Source organism: Pteropus vampyrus, unplaced genomic scaffold, assembly GCF_000151845.1.
Source record: "Pteropus vampyrus isolate Shadow unplaced genomic scaffold, Pvam_2.0 Scaffold75, whole genome shotgun sequence".
In the NCBI taxonomy this organism is placed as follows: Eukaryota; Metazoa; Chordata; class Mammalia; order Chiroptera; family Pteropodidae; genus Pteropus; species Pteropus vampyrus.
In genome coordinates, this window is record NW_011888856.1 from 4,159,731 (window position 1) to 4,179,102 (window position 19,372).

The following is a 19,372-nucleotide window of genomic DNA, read 5'->3' on the forward strand; positions in this document are numbered from 1 at the left end:
CCTGTGGGAGGGAATCCCAAGAAGCCAAGGGCCAAACGAGACAGTTCGACTTGTTTAGGGACCTCGAATGGGTCAGATCTAAGCACGGTGCGAACTGGTTGGGTGGGTAGTTTGGGGACATGTTTTGTTTTGTTTTGTTTTGTTTTGTTTTAGGGCTTTTTTTTTTTTTAATTAGTTTCAAGTATGCAGTACATTGGTCAGATGTTTATATAGTTAATAAAACGATCCCCCTAATTGCTTCTTCTCTCTTCTGGTTTTCCACATAGCCAACATATTACTGCTGACTGCATTCCCTCTGCCTGTGACCATCTATCAACTATTAATTTGTATTTCTTTAACCCTTCACCCCATTCTCCCAGCCCCCCAAACCCCCATGTAGGGGCATTTTTTTTTTTTTGAGTTATATAGAAAGTATGGATAGGAAAGCAGACAAAGGCCAGGTTTTGGAGTCTTTAAAGCCTGAAGCAATAGGAGGCGTTCCACAGCCCCAGGCTTGAGTGGGAACGAAGACTATTCAAAGATTTTCTTATTAGTCCGGACCTCAAAATTGTTTCTCAGGCCCTAAATTGGGTGTGAAGGGGTCCAGAAGACATGAAGGGCATTTATCATTTAATCAGATATCTCTGCTCAGGTTTTAGATACAGGCTTTTTACATAGATGGTGGTTGATGGCTTTCCATCATTTGGAATTATTTAAAACAGAATTATTTTTTTTGCAGATAAGACACGGGTGAAACACTGAAATATATCAGAAACGCAAAGGTTGTTTTAAAGCTCTAGTCATTTTTGATACAAAGAACTGACACTGTCCTTTCCTTTAAAGACGTGTCTTGTGGCTCCCTCTTATGTACACATAGGAAATGTTACATAGACAATTCTTACTTTCTAATCTAACCTTGGCCCTCCTAAGAGGAACAAGCAGGGAAATTCGAGGCTATCAGTAAGAACCAGTGGCCAGTACCGAGAGAAAAGATGTAAACAGGAGTCATGCAGGAGAAATGTCGATGATGATGGGCCTCACTTGTATGGCTGTGTGGCAAGCGACTGACTCACCCCTTAAGATGAGCTCTGATGGAATGACACGTTTGCATCAAAAAACGTGTAATGCATGCCCTACTGAGTAAGTAGTCAAGGTGAATTGCCTTATGATGGCGCAGGAGAGGCAGGGCTTTTAAACTTCTCCAGCTGTGACCTTCAAAACAAATACGTGCTGTACTGTCTCTCAGCATGCACGCTGATGAATGGAAAACTAAGGAAACACTTGCCTTTGCTATTCGTGAAGCACTCTAAAAATTATTTTATTCCAATATTTAAAACGCTATTCAAAATTCACTAAAGCGATTTCGTTACCCCTGATGAGTCACTTTTCGTAATTACTTTGAGAGAAATCTACTTGACTGTCTCCTTTCAGACATATTTTTCTCTATTTTTTGAGATAAAATGCCTACAACTACATCTCACGAACTATTCAAAGTTAGAAACCAAATGACTCAAGGTCATGACTCAAAAAGAATATTCAAAAACGACAGCAATTATGTTATCATCTTAAGCATAAATGCAGGCAACCACATGGCGTAGGAACTGGTAAGTTTTTTAAAAAGTCCAAGGATCCCTTTCTTACCATTTCATCAGCCTTGACAACCAGTGTCCTGAGAGAGAAGCAAAATGGGTCAACAGCCAGAAAGGTTGTTAATTTTGGTTTCGTTAAAATTTTTTTGGTTTTAATTTGTTCCCGTATTACCTGCAAACCCAACCCGGGAGGCAGAGAAAATAAGTCAATAAGTGTTACTGGCTATGATTCCGACTTTCCTCAAAACCAGGATCAGCGAAGAGACTTGGACTCCACTGTCACAGAAAGAGTTTGTGTGACACTGGTGAGAGTCTAGCAATAGCAGGATTCACCTGCTGGATCCTGACTTCCATGTGACTACAGTGACACGTTTTGGCCTCGAGTTGCCCGACGACTCAATAGGAAGGTCCCAGCGGAGGAGAGCAGACCCTGGTGGGTCAGGTTACCAGTGCTGCCTCCATTCAGATGATGGTGACAGGCGGTACCTGCTGAGACCTTCCTGTGTGTCAGACACTGTGGCCAAGACCCATCCCACTGCCTTCTTTCATCTCACATGGCATTGCTTGTCCTGACTGAGAGTTTTATTGGCTACTAACTGTCTAAGTGACAGCCACAGAGCCAGTGGATTCAACTTTATAACAAAGCTATCGTCTATCCAGTTCTCTAAGGCACCTGCTAGCTACCTTCCATGCAGCCTCTCCAAGCTTCTCATTCGTCCTGGATTGATGGACAGACAGCCTTATACAAGAATCTGGATGGAACTGACACTAATTACGAAGCAGATGGAGCTGGAGGGAGAAAATGCGCAAAGACAGATAAGCGCATGTGTCCTGTCCGTGTAGTGTGCCGTGGAGCGAGCGAGACGTGCCTCGGTGGGGGGAGTCGGGGGCCAAGCCTGGCCCTGTAGAAGGGAGCTGGCAGCGAGCGGGGGCTGAAGGCTGAGCGTGAGGTGGTGACAGTGAGGAATGCAGGGTGAGTGTTCCAGGGTGAGGAGCCAGTGCGTGCAAACGTCCAGCGGGGAAAGGCGGCACGTCGCGTTAGGATTTGTGGAGCGTGGGGGTGGTGAAAAGAAGTTTGCACTTGACCCTGAGAGGAAACAGGAGCCATCTCATCTTAATGGATCAGAGTAAACAGATCTGATCGAGGCCTTCGACAGAGCCCTGGCTGCAGGGTGGGACCGGGATGGGTTAGAGGGGGTGGGTGTGGAGTCCGGAACACGGTGATCTGAATTAGGGCGATGGCGGTGGAGACAGAAAAGTCAGGAGACAGAGACGTCTTCAGTGGTCGAAAGGCACAGACTTCCAGTGAGTCTGCAAGACGGTTCAAGTCCTGGGGATGTAATGTACAGCATGGTGACTCTACCTAACAATACTGAAAGCTGCTAAGAGAGTAGATCTGAAAAGTTCTCATCACACACTCAAATTCGTAACTGTGTGAGGTAATAGATATGAACTAAATGTACTCGATTTTGCAGTATATACATATATCAGCTTCCCTTTCCAAATCACTATGTTGTATACCTAAAACAAGTTCAATGTCATATGTCAATCGCATCTCAATTTAAAATAAAAGGAAACCATAGGTGCTGACTTGACAGGACTCGGTCATTGACTGGCTGTGGACGCGAGGCCGTGACTGACGATGACATCAGGTTTCACAGCGGACAACTGGATGAATGGTGAGTAGCGGCGAGTTTGCGGGGGAAGCTACGACGCTTTTTATCTTTTACTTTTTCTTTACGTCAGGGGCCAAGCCTTCTGCTATAGCCCAGGGCCAGGGAGGAGATGGGATGGAGCACACGAGAAAAGAGTAATGTATCTCCTTCCTCTGGGGAGAAAGTGAAAGAAACCTACTTAGGGACCATGGATATTCATACATTTAAGTCTGGTATTTTTCTCTTCTACTTTTTGCCAGAAGTAATACCTGTTCATTATTTAAAACGTTAAAAGCATAGAGAAACATGATTAGGGCTGGCTCATCCATGGGGACTGGCAGGCACGGTTCTGAGGACCCAGGCTACTTATAGAAGCCCGTGAAAATGTTTTCATCTTCCTTGCTTTTAAAATTGGAAGAAAACCATAAATAAGATAATAATGAACATATAATAATGAATCCAGCCTGGATTATATTCATCTTTATAACGATGCAGTCAGAAAATAGAAATTTTAATACCGTTTTATAGAAGAAGGGGCCCACATGGCAAAAGTACCCAGAGCTCATGGAAGTCACAGGATAAATATATAACATACCTTGATGTATAAATCTCTATCATGTCTATATCTATTAGGTATGTGTCTATCTACGGGAACATCTTTCTATACATATGATCACCCCAGATCCCACAGTTTCAATTAGTTTCTTCCTGTGCTCCCAATTTTTTCAGTAGTTCAGAAAACTGTGTTAATTAAACCTTTTACCTTAATCTATGAGACAGTTCAGTGGAGTGTAAACGCTTCAGCCTTTCAAAGGTAAATTTTAGAAAGAAATAAAAAGTTTAAAATCTCAGACCATTTGACACAAAACTTTAAGAATTAATTCTCAGGAATTCATCAGATGGAATTACAAGGCTAGCCATCACAGTGCTATTTGTACTAAAAACAGAAATATCCCTAAATATTACAGTAAGAGCCTGGTCAGATTAATTATGGTTGAGCCACACAATGAAATATTAAGTAGACATTAAATCATGATATAATTTTATGTTTATTATTATAGGAAGAGAGAAATAATAGAATATTTTAAATAATATAGTTTAATCTCATTTTAATAGAATATACAGATATCGTTCTATCTTAGTGGTAAGATAATGGATGATTATTAGTTATTTTCCACATTAAAAAATTTTTAGCAATGAGCTTATGTTACTTTAGATTAAAAAAATACTAAAAGTATGTACTGTTTGATTTAGGATTCATTGGTAGACATTAAATTCTCCCACCATTTAAAAAAAATCCCACTTGACTGTAACTGCCCCCAGCTTTCACTTTATTTTTTCTGCTCCTCTATAAAGCAAAACCCCTCTAAACGGTCATCTATGCAAATACCTCTGAAATTATGTATGGTCAAAGACAAGTTTGTTTTCATTTCTAATCCGTTGTCTAAAGACAGACATTCTTCAAAAATAAAATAAAAGATAATTACTAGAAAAATGATCCTGAGCTTGAATGCCATGGCCATGTCAATCTGCTATAAAAGTCTCTAAAAGCCGACTTGGCACTATATCATCACAGCGATCCTGAGACCACGCTGAGCAGCCTTCACCACACTCACTGTGCCAATCCCTCTGCGCTCGCTTGCTGTTGGCCCACGCAGTCAGGCTCTCTTCCCCACCACCCCACAGAAACCACTCTTGGCCAGGTCACCCCCGACCGCCGCGTTGCTAAAATCAATACTTGATTCTCGAGCCTCACGAACTCCATGATCGGCAGCATCTCCCATGGGCAATCCCTCCTCCACCTTTAACTGAACTTTCTCCGGGTTCTCGTCTTACATTCCTACAATTCTCTCCTGGTTCCTCCTCTTCTCCCCAACCTTTAACTTTTGGGGTGCTCCATCCCGATGCCCCTTCAAAGCTCTCATCCAGTCTCACAGCTTTAAAGACTATCTATACGCTGATGATACCCAGTTAAATCTCCAGCGCAGGACCACCCCCGAACTCCAGATGTGTGCATCCAGCTCCAAAACCAGCATCTTTATCTGGATGTCTAAAAGGCGTCTCAAGATTCACATATCCAAGTCAGAACTGCTGATCTTCTATGCCCTCCGTCGACCTCAGAGACAACTCCCTGCTTCTACTGGTCCATGCTGACCCCCTCTTTTTATGCCCCACCCCACATCCAATCTACTGAGAAACGCCGTTGGGCTCTGCCTTTACAATGGTTACTAGACTTGTCATGGTGATCACCCCGTTAGGTATATAAATGTTGAATGACTATGTTGTATACTTGAAACTAATATACTATTGCATGTTAACTATATTTTAATTTAAAAAATTAGAAATAGGAAAAAATACAGTGTTTCTTTTTCCTCCTCTGGAAGAAAGTGCATATACTATACATATCTGAAATCCAGCTACTTTTCAGTACCCAGCTGCTAATGCCCTAGGTCAAGATACCATTTTCTCTGAACCTGCTCATGGTAGTAGAGTGTATAAACGTGCTCTCTCCTGCAGTCTCAACTCAACGCGTCAGCCAAACAGTTCTTCAATCTGTAAGTCACGTCACATCACACACACGCGCAATCCATGCCGTGATTTCTGTTTTCCCTCACGGGAAAAGCCACACTTGTCAGAATGGCCGATGAGGGCCTGTGGAGTCCTGCGCCCTCCAGTCCATCTTGCCTCCACCGGCCTTTCCCTGGTTGTCGCTCCCTGCCACACTGGCCTCCTCGCCCTTCCATCCCGTGCTGGACGCTCTGGACTCAGGGCCTTTAACTGCTATCCCATCTTTTGGGAAAACTCTCGTCCAAGTACTTTCTCGGCCCATTTCCCTCATTTCATTCATAGTTTTGGTCAACATCATCTTCTTAGCGTGGCAAGGTCAGACATCCTTCCTTTCCTGCTTGACTTTTCTCCATGGCATTTTTAAGCATGTGAAATCCTTCTTTATTTGTTTATTGTCTGTTTTTCCCCAAGTAAAATATATGCGACTTAAGGAGAGAAATAGTATTCGGCTTCATTTCGCTGCTATGGCCTTGCTGCTAAGACATGAAATGTTTCGACTGAGCAAATGTCTATCCTGGTGCCCTTTATAAAGACAAAAATCTGTAAACAGTGCAAATATCTGTCGATAAGAGACCTATATTTTGATACAATGGTATCAAAATATTGATATATTTTGATACTATATATATCTATAATCACAATACATATTGTGGTTACACTGCGCAACTATTAAAAGTCTGAATAAATAGCAAATGAATCAATTTACTAAAGGAAAGAAGTCTGTGACACATTAGGTGAAAAGAATCAGGTCACAAAGTAATATACGTGATATTAGCTCATTTTTATAATAAAATCAAATAGGAAATTTTGTTAAAATGTATACATTAAGGTAGCCTCTAATCCAAACCTTCTTTAAGTGATCAAAACAGTCAACCCCCGGAGTCTTTACCTTTGGGTTTTCCCCTGATGACATTAATGACATAGAAAAGCAGCAGGATTAGTTCTGACCCGGACAGGCGGGGATGGGAAAATAAGTCTGTGTGTTTCTGTAAGATTTTGTCTTATCTTATGGGCTCCAGTAAAAAGCAATTTCTCAACCTATTAAATAGCCAATAAAAGCCCAAGAGCCATTAGTGCTGGGCTTCTCGGGGCAAAGACAGGTGTGACCTGCAGAAATGTTTGGCGGCATTCGTATTCAGCTGGTTTCTTCCTTCAAGTTTCAGGATGATTTCAACAGCCTTGTTTCTAACTAAAGGTGGGTCAGGTGGCTGCTTCTGTCCCCGGCAGGCCCGCTGCACTGCGGAGGGCAAAGTCAGCCAGCCCGGCCGGGAGGCCGCAGGGGTAGGAGAAGATGGGATGAAACTCACGAAGCCGGGAAGAACGGAGTGAGAGGGACTTTTCTTTTTTCCGTTTCCTTGCTCTGTTCTGGCAAAATTAAGGTTTCATAATTCTCAAAGGACTCTTTGCTGGCAATTAAGTTGATGTTTCAAAGAACACGAAAAATCATAGTGAGAAAAGCACATTGAACTATATTTAATATTCAAAAGAGACAAGGAGTCGTATTATCTGCATAGGAGAAAACTAGTCCCTCAGTCTGTCCTGCCAGGTCGCCTAAGCGTTAGAAGCACCTCCAATGAGGTCACCAGGCACCTCGCAGTTCTGCCCAGAATCCAGTCCTAGTCTAGGTTTTACACTTGTCGCTCAAGAACTTATGATGGCAAAATCCTTCGTAATCAAGTTAGTGGTCAGAAGCCCCATACTGGGTACAGCAGCTTTGAGGCGGGCGATCATGGGAAATGACAGTGTTTTACAGCAAAAGAGCCAAGGACTACACGGGACAAGGGGCTTGTCTAGAGCTGCTCGGTGGTGGACATCGGACCAGAATCCAGGTCTTCTGATGTCCAATCTAGAGCTCTTAGCACTCCATCATCACACCCACTTAACCGTGCTCTACACTACCATGGCGGAGGCCGTGGGGTTCAACAGAGACTCCCAAACGTAGTGGGGGGTTTGGGCGGGCAGCCGGTCTGCTTAGGAATGACCCAGAGGGTTTCTCGAATGTGCTGATTTCTGGATTCCAATGCAGGGACTTATGTGTCACAGAAGCTCCCCCAAGTCAATCTGACGCACAGCCACGTTCAGGAATCAGTGGCCCGGGTGACACAAGACAGAAGAGCACAGAAACGGGCAGATTTCTGTTTTACAAAATGCAAGTCTTTCTCCTTACTCGCGCTATGAAAAGACAACATAGAAATATGCAATTAGAAACCTCAAAATAGCTTCTCTGCGGGGGGGCGGGTGGAGAGAAGTGATTCACACTTCTAAAGATGCTTAGGCCACAGATGCAATCTGTTCTTCTGGCCAAAACCCTTGGAAAGCCGAGTTAAGGGAAGCCACAGCGGGCTTATTTGCTGAGATCCGGCACTGTGTCCCACTCCCTAGAGGCAGGGAATGACCACACTCCAGAGACACGCGGGCGGCTGGCACTGACCTGCAAGGGGCTCGCGGCTTGATTTCCTAGCTTACGGCAGCCATCCCAGGGGACCTGGCTCCTTTTTAGGCCCTAGTGGCTGGGCTCACCTGCCTAGGCAGGAGGCATCTTCAGAGGAGCGGTTTACTGACCTCTATGTGTCCCCACTGGAGCCCATGCTCTGAACTGGTTAAAGTTAGCCTATCTGTAGTAGCCAGGGGTTAGGTAGGAAAGAAGAAACAAGCTGGGAGCTGTCTGGAGGCAGTTGGGAATATAATAAATTAGGAAGTCACACAGCTGTGTGTTTTCTGAAACACAAGACTGCAAACAGATAATTTTTTCCTCTTTGGTGAACATACGGTAGTATGTTATTTTCTAGTTCAAATTTGGACGCAGTAGGCCTTCTCACCAAGTCGCCCTGAGGAGGAAGAGGAGGGGGAGGGCCGAGAGGCTCCCAACGTTGCTCCCGCTTCGCATCTCATCCAGCAGCACCTGAGCCTCCCTCCCTGCAGCTCTCCGAGGAAGCCGCTCGCTAGGCCGGGCGCCCAGCACCTTTTGCTCGCTCTCCCTCAGAGCTGGAAATTCAAAATCACTTCTATTTGTCTATGGCCATGCCACGCTGAACAAGCCCGATCCCGTCTGATCTCGGAAGCTAAGCAGGGTTGGGCCTGGTTAGTACTTAGATGGGAGACCACCTAGGAAAACCGGGTACTGCAGGCATAAAAAATAAAAAAAATAAGGGATCGTAAGCTGACGAGGTCCTTGCAATCTGTGAGGTCAATCAAGGGTTGCCTTGCCACCTCCCCCTCCCCAAAATAAAATCAAATCACTTTTATTTATTTATTTTGATTTTTTTCCTTCAAACTATATTTAAAATTTTTTCTGCTATAAAAAATTTATTTTTCATACTTTTATAACAATGCATGTGCAAGTGTGTGCATGTGTATGTGTGTACAGTAAACGAGAATGATAAAGCCAGTGTGGCAGAATGTTCACAGATGGAACTCGAGGAACGGCGTGTATGTATATTCCTCGCTAAAGAAATGTTTCCGAAAAAGTAACATTTTTATTTCCATTCATTTTTCATCGCTCTTCTTTATCTTTTCTTCCATACCGATGTTCACGTCCTTACTCTTCCAATGAACTTGACAATCAGCCATGAGTTTCCGTCCTAGCTCTCGCCGGTGTTTTGAAAAGAGATACGAGCTGCACACTGATTTGGAGAGCTGACGTCTTTATCACAGTATTAACGTTTTCCTACCACGTAGAACACTTGCTTATTTATTTAAAACTTGTACTGTATATTTTAGCAAAGTCTTATCTTTTTCTTCCAGTAGGTCCAAGATGTTTTCTATTAGGATTATTCTGAACAGTTTATATTTTTATTGCCATTGCTAAAAAATTTCTTTTCATCCATTTTATAATTACCTAATTATCACTGACATATGAAAACACTATTAAATTTTATTTCCCCACTATGTAACTGCTCTTCTAAATTACATTAATTCTAACGGCTTTTCCTTTGCTTCTTCAGAGATTTCTAGATAAATAGGTTTCGTTGTCTATAATTCAAAATATGTTGTTTCTATCGATGAACTATACCTCTATTTGTGTGTGTTATCCAGATCGAGGAGGAATGATAATGATGAATATGGGCATCCAATAGCATCCTACTTTAGTTCTAGTTTTTAACAGGGAAGCTGTTTGGTCATCGCCACTTTAAATACAATGTTGGCTGGTTGCTTTACAGAAGCTTTTTTCTTTTTTTTTAAATAATATGATGCTAACAATGTGTCCTATTCCATGATCTTTAACAAATGATATTAAATGTCATCAAATACAATTTTAGCTTTAGTTGAAATCGGCATTGGAGTTTTCGCATCGCGTTTACTCATGTGAGAAGTGCGCCGACTTCTTTTCTCTCCCCAAGCTCCTCGGCTTCCCTGGGAAGCAGATTTTGAGCTGGACTGAAGGTCCATCAGCAGTCCACACAAAGGCCTTTCCTGACGCGTGCTTTGCAAACATCCATGATTCATTTATTTTATTTTATTTTTTATTTGCCCTTTTCTAGTTTTTAAAAAAAATCTCGAATTATCTTTATGCTTTTCTACAAACCACTTTGACTTTGAAGGGAAATGGGCCACAAATGAAAGAAGAAAAGTACTAAAAAACAGTAGAAAGTATAACAACACAGGCACAGATCAAGTGTTCCTCCGCAGGAGGGTGCGATGCCCTCGCATGGCAGGGGGTTCAGAGGAGGGACCAAGACAGTCACCCATACCTGATGTTTGAGATGAACCTGAAGGGCTACGGGCAGGAGAACACAGAGGGTGCCTGTGCTCTGTCGACGGGTCTGGGTCGCTCTTCATTAAGAAGCAAACCTCCCAGGCTCCCCTCTCAATCTATAACCTAACATAACCTAAGAGACGCCAAGAACAGACGCTATGGATCACCTCGGAAATAATGTAAAGAGGAGCAAGTCCCTAAAAAATCTATGATACATATAACTTATTTTCATCTACTTATAATTGAGATGTGCTTCATAAGGTCTCCTTTCAACTGCCAAGTTTAATTTCTCTCATAATCACTTTCTACAGAGATAAGCATGACATGGTGATTTTAGAGGTACCTACAAGTACCACCTTCTGAAACACAGATAAACCAGTGCAGAATCTCAAAAGTATTAATAAACAGTAGAAAGTATGACAACACAGGCATAGACAAAGTGTTTTCTTTAAGACAGCCACTAGGTGTACAGAAAGAGTAGGCTTTGCTACGGATGCATCTCGGAGTCTCTAAGTCTATGTATATTCAGGTTAGCATCTCCTTCGCAAATAAGCATTTTATAGTTAATGAAACACTTTAATCTACTTTTCCTCAACCAAGAATGATGATGATGATGAGGAGGAGGAGGAGGAGGAGGATGATGATGGTGATGATGATGATGATGATGGTGATGATGATGACAGTGATAATGGTGATGGTGATGATATTCCCATATTACAAATGGGAGAATAAGGAACAAGATGGCTAACCATCTTGACGAAAGCCGTTACATCCACTATGCCTGTTACCCAGGGTTTCTGTTTCCGAATGTAAGAATCTTATGCAAAGTCCTCCTGACTTGTGATAAAACTATTATAAATCCTGGTATCAGCTTCATAATTATTCTAAGTAACCACTACAGAATAAATTGTATGCTCTCTCTTATGACAGTTTTAATTTGGGCCAAAAGTGGATGTAACTTTCTAAAGCCAGGTTAAGGCCTTGAACATTTACTTTGTTTTGATTCTGTTATTATTGTTGTTTACTTTAAATTTAAGGTTGAAATAGAAACAGAATATGAACATTCAAGACAAAGTCAAGACCCAAGAGGCTTCAACTTTCCCTGAAGTGTGGATACGAGCTAGTATTTGGAGGAAAAAAAAAACCCTTAAGAGGTTTAATGTTAAAAGTGAATTTTCTTGAGTTTTCTTTAGCCAGAAAGTTCTAAGAATGAAAGTGATGGATGGGACTTCTCAAAGTATGACAACGCCAGTGTCCCAGAGCAAAGTGTCTGTTCTAATTGCTGCCACACACCAAAGAGTCCAGTCGGATTGCTCCTCTGTGTTATTTTTATTTATTAAAGCAGAGGTGTCTGGGTGATGAATTACACAAGGTGCTCCACTCAGCGCCACCGATGAGTTATAATAAATATTGCTACTGAAAGACGAAGTAAGGAAATGCCACACATTTTTGTAGAGTGTGATGTAGATTTCATTCTTGTTGTTTTAAACAGAGAAGTAATTATTGAATTTTAACCTAATTATATATGGCCAAACAGGTGAAGATGGTAAAATTGTTTCTGAGGAATATAAAGCCATGAACCACAAATGTATGTTCATTCTGCCCTTCAAAATACACCTGAGAATAACCTACACAAAAAAAAGTCTAATTGAGGAAATGGAAATATCCATCTTCTAAAAGAAAAGCAAGGTTGTGGAGCCTTAGCATCTTAGTGATGAAAAATGAAATACATTATAATAAAACTTCGATTTCCATTTTTCTGCAACCTTTGGTATTGCTCCATTAAAAAAAAAAAAATACTACTGCATTTCACCAATTCCCAATAAAGGCAAAATGACGGAGGGCTATAATCTGACTTCGATTTGTTATAGTTTTCTACTGCAGTAAGGAAAATGCAGAAAAGACTTTTTAAAGTAAAGGGAATGAATTAAGGGGTTTCCAGTAGCTATTTTCCCTATCTTAATAAACTCCCATTTTCTTTGGCTATCTACGGCCGTCCTGTGGCCGTCTGCTCAGGGAAGGCTGATTTCACATCTAGTCGCAGGTGTGGCTAATGGCAGGTCGTACCTTCAAAAGATTCCACAACCTCCGCAGTGACTGGGCTGGGCACAGGCACAGGTGACAGCGTTAGCCCACGAGGCACCAGAGGAAGTGTGATAACTGGCTTTTGGAAACATTCTGACTCACTGGCAGAGACAGCCTCTTGTCCCTCTGGGCCACAGAACAGTGGCTGCCATTCTGCTACCAGCCCAAGGACATACTGGGTATACCAAGGATGGCAGAGCCGAAAGACAGGAAGAACTCGGGTCCCTGATGACATCGCTAAGCAGTTAGCCAACTCCAGGACTTGCTCAACTCTGAAATTATGACGTTCAATAACTGTTCTTCCATTGGCCATTCGGGGTTGGGATTTCTACAACCTGCAGCTGAAAGCCCCTGACTGATGCATTATCTGGGCCAGGGCTTGAGTGAGGCAAGTTTGTCCCTGGCCTTGGCCCTGGATGTCATTGGGCTCACAAATTCTTATCCCATCCAGGAAACGCTGGCACCCACTGTGGTGACGTCCGAACTCCCTGGCGCTGCAAACCCTTACAGCCCGACGCCAGCCTCTTTCGCCAGCAATTCCTCCATTCGCTTGTTTCCTCGAGCCTTCTCCTCCAGCCGCACGGAAGCGGAATTATTCTTTGAACCTCCTGGTCTTTTCAACGATCGTTCTCACTGCCTGGAATCTCCAACCACCGTCGCCTACCACATACACGCCTCTACCATTCTTTGCCCGTGTGATTCCGCAAACTTGAGATGTGTCACATCTTCCAAGATTCTCCCTTCCTCAGCCTGCCCAGCTCCTCGTGAAGGACAGGAACCAAACACTGCTTCCTAATGACGTTAATATAACTTAAACGCAGTATTACAAATGGCAGATGATTTATGATTATTCACGTGAAGGACTCTCCAGTTAGCATGTGAACTGCTTGAGGACAGAGGGTGTGGCCCGTGTCATCAGTGATTAGATCGTGACTACAGAGAAGGAACCCTGTGGTTATCGAATACATGGATGAACAAGAGACGTAATAAAACATCCCAGCTCTGCCTAACGCTGCAATGTAAGTGGGTTAGTGATGCTATCCAAAAGATAAGTAAGTAACCTATTTGTATCAGAAACCAAGTATTCCTTGCACCCCTCAGCGACTTATTGCTTTGAGGACAGCATGACAATAACAGAAACAAGTTACAATTTTAGCCCCTGTTAGGATCTTCATAAGGACTTCACATTTATAACGAGGATCTATGGGTTTACCTGGGCTACGCTTCTCTTATTCCGTGAGGGTACCACACCCCACTTTCTCTCACCCTCACCTCCCCCCAAACATACTTCGTCTTTTGAAGGCTTGCTCTTCCCTCTACCTCATCTCGTTCCAAGTATAAAACCTGTGCCATTAGGATCTGTGACCATATCCAGGTCCATAATTGTTCTTACTGATTTTTAAAATTGAAACCAAAGGAAAACAAGTGCCTGGCTCTCAAGAGACCCTCATGGATAAAGCAGATTAAAAAGAATGATTGCAGTTGAAATATAGAGAGTGAAGGAACAAGGGACATTGTTCCAGGTCCTGGTTCTAACTGTCGCTTAAGCCAGAGCACTCTCCTTCCTGAGAACTGAGAAGAAGCATGCCCAACGCATCCAATTAGTAGCTGAGCAGTGATTTAAAGACGGATCATTCAGATGCCAAAATGCAACCACTGGACTTGCCTGCCTCTTTCTGTACTGTTCTTTGGGAATCCTGGACAGCAATCTGAGCCAGTGACCCTAGACAAGATGCAGGCAGTGTAAGTCTTCTCTTCATTAATAAACATAGATGCTATTGATCTCAATTAAATCCTGGGGGTGTCATAGGCTTCAGCTAAGTGACCTTGATAAAAGTGGTCTGAGAACATAAATAGACATTGTTTTTCTTACCATACTATTAAACATTGGCCTCTTCCAATGTCAATGACTAAGAAGCAGAAAATAGGGCTATTTAAAAGGTAATCTAAAAAAAAAAAAACCAAAAAACAAAAAAACATGTGCCTAAATATTTGGTATCAGTCATTTAATTGAACATTAATATATTTCTTTTCAATAGCAAAATATAATAGGTAATTCTGAAGTGTGTTTCCTCAAAAGACTTCAAGTTAAATCGAAAGACGAAGCATTTCTAGAAAATTAAATTGTCCTACTTTTGCATATATCCTTTTTTCCAATCAGTTAGATTTTTCGTTAGGTACATCTGTGGTTTTAGCTGTTGCTTATAGATCTAATGTGGCCGTATTCTTCCAGGTCAATTACTAACACAAATCTGAGAAGAACTGTGAATTTAAGAATAGAGAAAAGCAGACACATACAGTCCAAAAGATGACGGATTTGCTTGTAAAACTAATTTTCTCAGGAGAAAAATAGACATCTCCTTCACCGTAAGGACACACTCAGATTTGTTTTTCATATTAGCAACTTATTTAATATGGCAATAGGCAAGAGGCAATCCATTAAAAAGCAATTTTCCTCTTACCTCAGGGTATTTCATCATCTGATGGCTAGCTCTCAGTCAGAATGTAGCAATCCTTTAATATTTTATGAGCAGAAAACAACTTATTTGGGCATATTGACTTCAGAAACGTGAGGATCTTTTGTCAGCCATGCAAAATGTCCAGAATGGCTTTTGCGATGGATGCTGAGCCATGGATCAACTTGAAAACTTAAACTATCAAAATACTGGAAGAATCAGGCTTTAGAACAGATCATGGGAATATACACATGTATACGTAAAATGACTTATAACTAATAGGAGAAAGTATCAGTCCCAACTCGTTCTTATGCTCTCTGCAGTGGAAGTTTCTTGGGGACAGGGACCTTATCTGGTTCACCTCTGTACCTGCAGTGTCCAGCGGAGTCCCTGCATATTGTAGTAATCAACAGAATTTTACGGAACAAATGAGTACATGCATTTGTCATCTTAGTCGAAGGGAACTTGCCATGAGTATGTAAGGCCACAGCCGTCTGGGCTCGGCCTTGCTGCGGGGACTGGAACCGACCAGCTACCGAGCAAGGAGTGGCAGAGCATTGGGAGCCATCCATCCTGCAGAAGGTAGAGCACGGGATAATCTACAGTGCGAGAATGGCATCTAGGGTACCCCCAGGGATCCCCAAGGTATTTGCCTTCATCCCCACTCTGTTATCTCAGCCCATAGGACCTGGCTTGACCACTATGTCCTCAAAAGTCTGGGAGGGCTGCTCTCCACCAGCCAGCAGTCAGCCCCTATTCCGTACGCACACCGCCCCCCCACCCTAACTCCCAAAGCACAGAGCTAACTGTTACTTGAGTGACACTGTCTCCTCTGACTCTGTCACCGCGGCCCCCCTCTGCCCACCGGACGGGGCCCAGTTGCTCCACATTTACCCTGCCTTCATGCTGCCATCTTTTCCAAGTTAGTCCCCTTGGGTTGAATATTATCTGTCCCCAGGGGACACCTCTCACCCTTAGGACTGCAACTTCAGCCACCGAGGTTACCTGCGATTGAGCCAACATGAGCACAACCTCCATCCCGCACTGCTTAAGGATGGGGATGCATTCTGAGAAACGTGTCATTAGGCAGTTTTTGTTGTGAGGACATCACGGAGTGTATCTACACAAGCCTAGGTGGTACATAGCGCACTACACACCTCGGCTCTATGGGATAACCTAATGCTCTGAGGCCATACGCCTGTGTAGCATCTTACTGCAGATAATGACACAAGATTAAATCAAGCAGAAGAGAAAACGATGCCATCGAGAGACGTGGTAAATGTGGGATGTGTGAGGCTGCTGCTGGCTTAACACAACACGGTGTACAGTACAGAAAGTACGTGAACCAGTAACATTTGTTTATTATCATATACTGTACATGACTGCATGAGCTATACTTTTATGTGACTGGCAGCCCAGTAAGCTTGTTTGTCCCAGCGTCACCACAAACACCTGTGTGATGAGTTGCGCTATGACGTTATGATGGCCACTTCACTGGGCCGCAGGGCTTTTTGCTCCATTATAATCTTATGAGACCACCATCATACATACGGTTGCTGATGACCAAAACATCGTTATGCAGTGCATGATGACACTTGAATTATCATCCCAAATATTACCAATCTACTTCTGAGAAAAGGTGGGAACGTAAGAGCACAGTGAGGTTTGTGCTTATGTTACCTAAGGACACAAAGGTGGCAAGGGACAGAAACAGAACCCCGCTCCCCTTCGCCCCCAACGGTCTCCTTGTCCTCCACCATCTCTCTGTCCTGTGTTAACTTTTGGCATGACAGACACATGTCGGTTGGGCAGAGAAGAGTAGAAAGCTGGGTATGGCAGTCAAAGCACAGACAAGGGTACCTTCTGCTGCCATGGAGATGAGAGCCAATGGCCCCCAGGGAAGGCGGAAGTGGGGGAGGGGCAAGGAAAGGGCAACATGGGGAAATAGCCTGTCCACAAGGAGCGCCAGCCAAGTAACGCATGACGGTGCCCCCGTGTCTGAAAATCCTAGACGGTTTGCAGTAATTTTAGCAAGTGATTTTCTACAGTTTCCCCCATAAAATTGAGATTAACATGAAACAGTCAGAGTTATCAGACTGAAGATTCAGCAGGATTTGCTTGATTCGGGACCTTGATACTTCAGCCGAATACACGGGGAGCTATATGCAGTGCACGTGAATCTCAGCAAATTGGTCGAAAGAGAACTCACCTCAGGGACCCAGGTAAACTGAAATGACCACATGGGCGATCAGTGGACCTGAGGATATCGACACAGAAACCTCCCAAGTCAGGCTGTAACTCTACTCGGGCAAAAGTGCCAGAGTTTGGGCTCGTGAGTAATGCACTTCCACGACAGTTCCCGTCACCGTCAGCTCCCACCCCCCACCCACACCCACTGGAGCATGGTGACATCTGCTGTGCTTGTCAAACAGGCGTGACTTCTTAGTTTTTTCCTCACTAAGTTCTAAAATTTCTAGTTGACTTGAGCGGTACCACGGTCAGTTCTACTCTGTAAATAACACCATAACCCACTTTCCAATTTAATCGTCAGATTTCTTCCCATGAATCGTTTCAGATTTTTTTTTTAAGCTCTCAAGCAGGTGAGCGAATATGTATGCTTCCACAATGACACTAAACACCCAACATTTCTGCAGTACAGCCTTTCCTGGTGCTCATTCGTTAAGCCTGCTAGGAAAGATGTGTGCATGTGTCAGCTACTGGAGCACGGACACCGCAGAGAATGGAAGGCAGCTGCCTTAAGGAGCCTCTTCGTTGACGATGGTTGAGGGTCAAGTTCAATCAGATCCACTCTAACAGGCTAAAGCCACATTATGCCAGTGAGTGAAAGGCAAAAAAATCATTGCGCTCTCTTTGTCTGGGTGTCTTCTCCTCCGTTTTGTAATATAAGTAAGAAAAAGAGCAATAAGCATATCTCTGACCCTATTTTTCATGATCAGCTACCCATTTGCTTCGATAATTCTCTCCTTCTTAGAGAAAGCATTTTAAACAAGTGAGACACTGGGAGCAAGAGATTTCATTAAGGTATTGAATTTTTTCTTTGTAGAGAAAAATTGTTTAAAAAGAAAGAAAATGATCTATTGGTAGGTTAAAAGCTAGAATTATAGGGAAGAGAAGTCATAGATCTTTTTCCTAACAGTATTAAACGCCAGTCTGTTTTAATGTATACTTATTTTTATGATATTTGGAACTCAGTCACAGTACCTGCAAAATTTTCCATTCGTGTAGATTTTAACAATGTTTACTCCCAGAGGAGACACGCAGAAATACACAGAGGAAACCAAAGAGCGTTGGTCCACGTGATGCCTGTGTATAGCTGTCAGCACCTTGGGACTGCTCTGAGGGGGTCAAGGCACAACCCTAAAAGCCAGTCTCTCTGCCCAGCTTCATGCCCACAGGGGGACAAATGTACTTACGCAGCTCGCCCACTTTCAGGATGTCACACAGCATCTTGGTCAGCTCTATGCTGCTGCGGCCAAAGGGACATTCGTGCTTATCTTCCCGGCTACTGTTCTCAAGCACAATCTGTACGGAGGAAAGGGACATGAGTTTGTGCAAATGCCAGAGACGCTGGCCTTCCTGTGAGGGAGAAACAAACGCTCTCCAGATCGCAGTGCAGGTGAGTGAATAGGTATGCTCACTCACTGCACCGCGGGCCCCGGGCCCAGACAAAATCGTACCCTAAGCATATTCTTGGTATGTTGAACCTAAAACGCATACGCTGTCCGTATATCCTAAAGCGTTTTTAGACCCTGTAAGAGGACACTGTGCTCGTTGATGTCTACTCGCACAGGGATGCCTGTGGATAGAGTTGTTCACAATAGTACAAGAAAGAAGTTTTTGCTTCAGTGACAAAATCTCTCTCCTGCCCCCTCGGTCGTATCCTCTGTTTCCTGGAGCAGCAACTCTCCTGAGACTTCAACTCCCGCATTTGAACCACAGGAGTTTTTCCCACAGGAGTTTCCATGTGTTTACAGGGTGTCGCCCCTGGCCTTAGTTGACTGAACCACACTTAAGGGACATGTGACACAAACTGGGCCGACCACGGTCCTTCCCTGAGACTTACAGGGAAAGGGGAAAATTGGCCCAACTATGCTGACAGCAACCAAGGGCTGCGAGTGTAGGAGCTACCCCAATGCGAGCCTGCAATTAAAAAATAAATAAAAGGAGGAAAGAAAGGAGCCAAGTGCAGGAGGAAACAGCGAGGAGAGGCAGTGGGAGCCTTGGGAGCACCGGGCGGCTGGGCCCACTCGTTCCTGCAGCAAAGCGACTTCCCCGTCCTTCTGGTTTGTTTGCTCCGTCCTTCCTCCGAAAACCCACTGGTCA

The 19,372-nt window shown here is 43.5% G+C and overlaps 1 protein-coding gene and 1 pseudogene across 1 annotated transcript in view; one reads left to right on the forward strand and one right to left on the reverse strand.

Moving 5' to 3' along the window:
* The window catches only part of ELMO1 (engulfment and cell motility 1), a 495,575-nt gene that overhangs the window by 204,646 nt on the left and 271,557 nt on the right, over window positions 1-19,372 (reverse strand). The window contains exon 15 of the mRNA XM_011362520.2: window positions 18,463-18,571. Within this exon, the coding sequence (XP_011360822.1) occupies window positions 18,463-18,571 (109 nt within the window). The remainder of the gene's footprint in view (window positions 1-18,462; window positions 18,572-19,372) is intronic.
* On the forward strand, window positions 8,803-8,921 carry LOC111741265 (annotated as a pseudogene).